The sequence below is a fragment of the Artemia franciscana genome, chromosome 4 (assembly GCF_032884065.1).
Source record: "Artemia franciscana chromosome 4, ASM3288406v1, whole genome shotgun sequence".
NCBI classification, from domain to species: domain Eukaryota; kingdom Metazoa; phylum Arthropoda; class Branchiopoda; order Anostraca; family Artemiidae; genus Artemia; species Artemia franciscana.
In genome coordinates this window covers 45122509-45130552 of record NC_088866.1, presented here as the reverse complement: position 1 = coordinate 45130552, position 8044 = coordinate 45122509, and the positions used below count along the sequence as shown (strand labels likewise).

The window sequence follows — 8044 nt, the reverse complement described above, 5'->3', positions numbered from 1 at the left end:
AATTTTTGTCAGTTTTTAATATATATACATATTTGGGTGTGCAAGCTTCTGTATAAAGCAATTAAAACAATAGTGGCAACGATAGTTCGCCTTCTTCTGATATCCTTGTTTTGTTTTTGCTGGTGACAGCACGCTTGACACTTCGGGGAGTTGGGAATCAGAGTTTTAGTTAAATCTAGTGAATTTGTGTGAGAGAGTAATTTTACGGTTTTATGCAAATTATTATACCCTAGATTTTTTTTATTTTCTTTTTTTCATGTGTTTCTCTGATTTATCCTAAGTTATTTGAAATTCACCCGTCAAATAGAATTATTAATAGAACTAAAGAGTGTTGTGTTCGTTTTCTGGGCATTCTTGTTGATAAAACTGTATTTTTAATGTTACGTTGATTTGATTAAACTAACGGAATGCAGGAGTTTGGGTATTTTAACGAAGCTTAAATATTCTTTTCCTGTTTTGATTTTGAAAGTTTTTTTTACTGTTTGATCCCAATAGTATAGGTGTTAAGTTTTCTTTCTACTTTAAAACCTATTTCTAAGGTTTACAATAAAGCTAGAAACTAGTCGTTCAGGGAACTAATCTTTCTGGCGTTACCACTTTGCTTGATTTCAAATTACTATGCATTCTTTGCTGTGCAAGTTTTAATTCTAATTAGCTTCTTGTTGACCTCCTCCAGGCCCTAAGTGTTCGGCCGTCTTTTTCCTGTAATTAAAATAATTATTGTTTTCATTGTAAAAAGAATCACATTCAAATTCCCTTTTTGCTTATGGAAGGTAACACTTCAATCCCGTAATGGCGAGTCATATTGTGTGGAATATGATGCCTGAATTAGTTCCAATGTGCTACTCTTTTAAATTGTTCGAAAAAAATGTAAAGAAATATTTCGGCTTCTAAAAAAATTATAATTAAAAAAATTCAAGAGGAAAATATTATAGACTTCATAGACCTAGTTATATAGATATAAAGGTGGGTCAAGAAGGCGAAAAATGTTTTCATTTCGCTTTCTTTGGCACTTCAACTATTGAAGTATTAATTAACTGACGACGAAAGAACAACAGTTAGTAAAAGTAAAAATGAAAATAAACAATACCCCTTTAACTCATTCTATAAAAAAAAAAAGAAATAAAAAAAAAAAAAAAAAACTATAAACAACTACATAATAGGTACTTTATTAATTATTATAATTTCAGGTCTAGCTGAGTGGGACGAAGCAGGTGTTTTGGCAAAAGTTTTAGCTGAATCCCAAGCTGAATATTTAAACAATTTGAAAAATAGCGCTGCAGGAACTAGTGCTGCTAGTAGTGATAGTGAGCATTGATTTGTGAGAATCAAAAGAATCCGAGTTTTTGTGATGAAAGCGAAGTTTGACTAAATTTGAATTCTTGAGTCAGTGAATCCGAATTCATCTTTTCATGGATTGGAGTATGTTAACCCTTAGAGTTTTGAATGGATACCAGATGTAGCAAATATGTCATGAACCAATTCTGTACTCGGCGTGGGCCAAGCCATTGTTTTTTTCGTCCCTACTGTGCAAACGCTGAAAGTGACAGAAGCTAAAAAACATTATGATGATCGACTGGAATATGTATATGCAACGGTAATTTCGAAGGGGTTATGTGACTGTTTTGGAAAATTTCTATCTACAGCCTACCCCCTTCAACTTCAGATTGCCTAATTGATTAGTGTAGGAACTTATTATTCAAGCCCAGGCAGTATTTTTGATCTTTCTTTGCAACAATACTCGTATCCTTCTTGGCTTCAGTTTTATCCTTCGTAGTTTGGCTCTTCAAATATTTAGAAGTTTTGGTTTTTGTTTCTGAGGGTTTTTTTTTTTGGGGGGGGGGGCGTAAAACGAGTTACATTCTCATTTTTTCTGTCACACGAGTAATTAAGGAACAGTTTTTGAAAAAAAACTGTTTGGTGAATCTTGGATATCTAAAAAGAACCTATTGCATTCAAACAAATAACGAAACAAAAATGTTTTAACAATAATCACCATAGAAAAACTATCAAATAGACTGAGATTTAGGTCCTCCTATGCCTGGAGGTGTGCAAGGAATGAACTCTGTTCACAATGACAACCAGTCATGATCTTTCGACTGGAGATCATGACGCTCCTCCATCAACGTCCCTCATATTTCTTCTCTAGTTGCTTTCCAAGGGCTTTTTTTCCTGCAGGATTACGTACGCCAGGAGGAGTCGAGTTGTAAAAAAAAAAATTAAAATTAACAACACATTTTTCGGTGTTTCCAATTTGTTGTAATATTTGTGCTGTTTAATATAGGGTTTGTTAGGTTAACGTAACTGATATAATGAAATAGACTGCGAAATCAGTTATGGTGACCCATAAGAGGCTGTGTTACCAACAATAGGTTTACCTTTGTTTCTGGTGATCAGCCTATGCCAGGAGTTTTTATTGAAGAACTAATAGTTTTTCCGCCGTTTAATACAAACAACTTAGAATACATTTTATTCGATATTTCACATTTTGGGGCATTAAGTTCAATTTTAAATTAAATTAATGATTTTTAATGAAGAATGAACTTTTTTATCATTACTCTAATAAAAGTAGCTGTCTGCTCTAAACGTCTTGTAATTGGTGAAGGCAGAGAAAATACATGGAAGGGTGGGGCAGGGTGTGCTACATGTGTCCGCTGCCATGTATGAAAATGCAAGATGATTAGGCCGGTTTTACACATGCAGGATGATTGGTTACAAAACTTTTTTTTTTGCAAATCAAGCTTAAACTCTATCCCAAAACTGTGTAAGAAAGGTTTTAAGAAAAGATTCAAAGAGTAAGATGAATATCTTAATAGAGGCTAGTGGGCTTAGATGTTCTGGGCTCGGGTGAATCATCGCTTTAATGCAGTTTAACAAAATTGCTGAGGGTCGAAATTACTTACATTTAGATTGACTGTAAACTCATTTAGAGTCGTGTAGGTTTTATAATTTGCACATAATGCAAGAAAAAGTTTAGCCTTTAGGGTCAGGAAAATCAAATCCGATAGAGTGTCAAAAATATCCTCAATCTCTCCCAACACAGATTTCTGAAAAAGGAATAAATAGAAAAATCAATTTAATTATTTGATTTTATATCTGTAATCAGAGTAGTCACCCGAAAGCAAATGAATGTGTGAATACACCATTCAGAGAACGGGAATTCTTTATAGACAGTATTATTTTTTAAGAAAATGAATTGCGGGTGCTCTTATAGTTATATGTTAATCTTATGTTTTTTAATGTAAATGAGTTTTTAATTAAATGTAAAAAGTCTTTTAAATTAAAACCAAAAAATAAGCAAATGTATGGGAGGATATGCAATACTAATAGACAAGAATTCTCAAAAGAAAGGATTGCTTTGCGTTATGAAGAATGGTTATGGATTAACTATACATCTTCTTTTTGTGAAAATATGCTTTATATCAAAACAACCAAAAATAAACAGGTGTGGCAAACCCATACAAAACGCACTAATTCTTGCTTTGTAATAATGATTTTCCAATGATTTTCAACTTATCCACAAACCTTACTTTTTTTATGGAATATTTTTTGTCGGATAATCAACATTCTTGAAAATTTAAATGTGAACTTTTATGAAAACCTGTGACTAAAACTTTTTTAATCATCGCCTTAGAATATTGTCTTACCGAAACCCGGAATGGTAATATCAGAACTAGAATGTAGTGACATCAGTTATCCAATTCCTTGGTAGTACGTAAATTTACGTAGTTTGTGAAATTTGCTGTAAATTTATCTGAACGGAATCATTAAATTCAAAAGATGAACAAAGTCTAGCTCTATTGGTTATCGTCTTTACTGGTGATTCGGTTTGAAGATAATTTAAAAATCAGAAAGTTGCAGGAGGCTGAAAAAAATTGTCAATTCATTATTTTCAATTATTTTTTTAATGAGTGATGTTTTTTCCGAGCTTAGGTCTTTTCGGGTGATTAGGTCAAAACGGCTTAAGAATTCTTTCTTGATTTGTTATCCCGAAATTTTGACCAATGGAAGGATCCGAATTAATGAAAACCAGGACATCAATGGGGGGGATGGCAATCTCCCCCCCCCCCCCAGATCTCGAAAAATGTTTCTTCTTTTGTATTTATTGAAGAAAATCGTGCTCCTAGATTTTGAAAAATAGACATGTTTAATATTTGACAACTATACTTAGGATAAATGCTAACTATGAATACTTAAGAAATGGAAAAATTTGTGGCTTTTTTGCAAGATTATTGTTAGGCCAAGCAATGAGGTGCAATCAGGAGACCGGGATGGGTGACATTAACAGAACACTGTGAACCAAGCAAGATATCAAAACGATGCTATCCTTCTTAAGCCTCCTCTTGCTTGATATCATTCACCCTGTCAGGGGTATTTTTTGAGGTGGATGATTTTAGAACACCCAGCTGTGATTGGACTGACTTCGGAAATTTCGTAGGCCATGATCTGAAAAAAGCCCGCCCTGATGCTGATTGGGTGAATGACCTCAATCAAGACGAGGCTTTAGACAACCTTAAGAAATATGGCACTATCAAGGGCGTATCCAGGATTTTTGTCCTAGGGGAGGGGGGTACACAAAACTGTGTAAAAACCCATCAACAGGTTTATATGCATTTTGTTATGTTTTTGCGAGTCGGAACTTTTTTAGGGGGGGGGGGTTGAGGGGGAAGTATCAAACCTGGTATCCCCTCACCCCTGTTTACGGCCTTGGGTGATATGTGTAATTTTATTCTGATCGAGCATAACAGATTCCTACAAAATGGTTGCTTGATATTATTCATTTCCTCTTTCTTGTCTATATTGATCAAATTTTAATCAATTCATGAAAAAGACAAAAAATGTGTAAATTTGCTTCTTATTGAAATATTGTCAAAAATATTCCTTTTTGAGATCCATTTCCTTTTAGCCTGAGTCTTCTTTTTTTCAGATAATTGTTTTGATAGTTTGCTTTCGTATTTTTTTTTGTGATTTACTGTGAAAATTTTTGTTTGCTTTATTTTTGGCGAATTATTTTGGATGTTTTTTTTTTCATTTTTGATTTGTTATCAAAATTTTTTGCTCTATAATGTGCAAGTTATTTGGATGTTTTTAAGTGTGTTTATAAGCCTATGTGTAAATGTGATTGAATTTGACGAAAAAGCAAATGTTTAATAATAAACATCGTAGTTTATATATTCGATAATTCATTTGAAAATATAATATTAAAAACTCCTGTTGACGTGTTTGTTTTTTAAAGTTGGATATCCCTGCCCTTTTTTGTAAATGAAATTCTAGTGGTTCGAGAAAATCAATCTCGTGAAAATACGTGTCGAACAACCAAGAAAAGGTAATTGTTGAGGATATAATGGCCGTAAAAATGCTATAGGGCAGTCGATAACAGCGGCTAATATCTCGTATGTGCCGGTTTTGCAAATTTTTGCTATTTTTTTCTCACTCACAGAGGGATATATCTAGTTATATTCGTACCTTCCCCCTCCTAGTACGGATAAGATACAGGGATACTCAAATTTTTTTTCAGTGCTGATGCCAAGTCTGGCTCGCAAAATTTTCAGTTTCTCAATCGATAAATCTATGATTTCATCTCATTCCTGAATTGCAAGGTGCATTACAGTTTCTAAATCCTCCTTCCCCCTTTGTCCCTGGGGAGGGATCCCTTAATCAAATTCGATAAAGGTTATAACGCTAGGAGTGTGTTTACCGTGGTTCCCCTAAAGTGGCTGTGATACCACCGAATAATCGGTTTTCAATAACTGTGCAGGATATGGGTGGCTAGTGAGGAGTGGTTCCCATGGGAAGCAAGAATACAAGTAAATTAAAACAGAACTCTGGGTAGAACTTACCCAATCATCTTGGGAGAAGTTTCCGACGGTCCTTTTAACATAAATAACAAGGAGGTATTATTTAAGACAGTGCAATTTTTTTCAAGTGAATATTTCGGCTCTATATATAAAGAGTCGTATTCAGAAAAGCACTGATAAATAAAAGAAGACTTACATGAAAATACATGACCATTGAAACTAACATTAAAAATTAACAAAGTCCTAGAATCATCACTTTAAGGAAGTTCAACCAGGAATGAAAAACAAACACGAAACAAGGCGATTCATTGAAATGAAAACAATTCAAGAGCATGTTCTTAATATTGTCGTCTTTTTGGTTGCTGACCCAAAAGGTTTTTTTATACAAGGTCAAAAGTCTTATCTATATAAAACCTGTAGTTAATATCAATGAGCCTGTGTCGAATAGACGTCTTAGGTTAGGTGCAAAAAAAAACGAATAGCTTGAAACATGCTCTTGATATGTTTTTACCTGAATGAATTGACTCGTTTCGTGTTGATTTCTCTTCTGCGCTGATTGAACATCCTAGAAGTGAGGACTCTAGGACCTTTTTAATTTCAATGGTTATGTTTTTTATTATTTTTTTTGTACTTTTCTGACGACGGCTCTTGGATGTAGAGCCGTCGCCAGGATTTGGAAAAAAGATTCACTGTCTTAAATAATTTCTCCTTGTTGTACAATTTTGTTATGTAGTGCATTTGGCATGCTGTTCATGGAATTGGTGGAAACAGGTTCGAACCATAAGGAGGAAGGAACTAAGTGTTTTATTAGCTATTTATTGCTATGCTCAAGGGATTATTTCTTAATAAAAAAAAATGGTGTCGTTATGTTTGTCTATATGGCTAATGACGAAACGTTGACAAAGAAAGATATTTGGCTTACTACAAGTTTCCTATAATAAAATATTCAAATGTCAATTTCTGATATTGATATAGTATGATTATAGTATGATAAAATTCTTCTTTTTTTTTTGCTTGTGTTCAACTGCCCCAAAACTCGGTCTACAGTTGCCAGTGCCATGAAACAGGTTTTCCAGCTTTGAATTCAAACTACATATATTGAAAAAAAAAGTTTAATTATGTATTGTAAAATATTTTTTTAATTTGTTAAAAAATATATTGAGACAACAATTTATTTTTCATTGAATATTAGATGAAAATTATAAAATGAGAGGGCACGTAAGACGACGAAATAAAGTAATTTAATAGATTTTTTCCTAAATTTATTTACGAAATAAGATTAGAGAAACCAGATAAGATCGGTCGATAGGGCTCGGTTATTTGTAGGGGGTGGACTGTATTTATTTTTAGTATTTGTCAAACCTTTTATTTGTTTTTTTTTTCAAACCACATATTCGTTTTCTTTTATTTTTTTTTATATTTCAAGCCACATATTTCGTGATTGTAGACCCATCTGATGTGTTTTCCATTCCTAACGACCCAAGTAGATCGTAGCTTCGCGCCTTAATGATTGCGTAAAAACGTTGAAGTTTCTGGTGGAAAAACAGAAAACTGCCGCCCAAACTCCAAACCCAGCAGCCTGGCCCTCAGCACCAACTCGTCAGCCCGAAACTATCCCTCTAGTATTGATGAACATTCCCAAAGGATTAAACGTGCAGAATCCTACAAAAAAACGTAAATTTATTCAAAAGCTCGGGTGTGCGGACAAGGTAAAACACATTACGGCTCGCAGGGATAGGCTTGTCGTGCATTTGTCAGATGAAGAATCCGCTGTAGCAGCTGTCGCAACGATACCTAGTTCGCTGAAAATTCGCGCTAAAGTAATTAAATTAGATCATTTTAGCATAGTAAAAATGGATACTGAATTTGAAATTTCTCAAATCCCAGACCTTTTCGATGGTGTTATAAGTGCTAGACGTTTCGGAAACTCTGTAGTGGCTCAGGTGAAATTCAGATCAAAAGAAACTTTTGACCTCGCAATTAAGTACGGTGTGAAAATGGAGTACTCTTTGTTTCGAGTTACCATGCCCATTGAAAATCCTAAACAGTGCCAACTACCAAGGTTTTGGTCACTTAGCACGCGACTCTATCGGCCCAATCAAGTGCGGGAAATATGTGATCATAGTATCCGTGATCAGGTGTGCTAGTCCCAAACCATCAAGTGCGGTAACTGTGTGGGGAACCACGGGAGTAATAGCCTAATGTGCGCTGAACTTGAAAGGCAACTTCCGGTCCAGGAGCCTGCG

The 8044-nt window shown here is 34.3% G+C and overlaps 1 protein-coding gene across 1 annotated transcript in view; it reads left to right on the top strand.

The window, feature by feature from the left end:
* Positions 1-5213, top strand: part of LOC136026484 (OTU domain-containing protein 5-B-like) — a gene marked incomplete in the record, with an annotated part of 71219 nt that extends 66006 nt beyond the window's left edge. The window contains 1 exon segment of the mRNA XM_065703101.1: positions 1191-5213. Coding sequence (XP_065559173.1) covers positions 1191-1318 — 128 coding nt within the window.
* Between the last annotated feature and the right edge of the window lie 2831 nt (positions 5214-8044).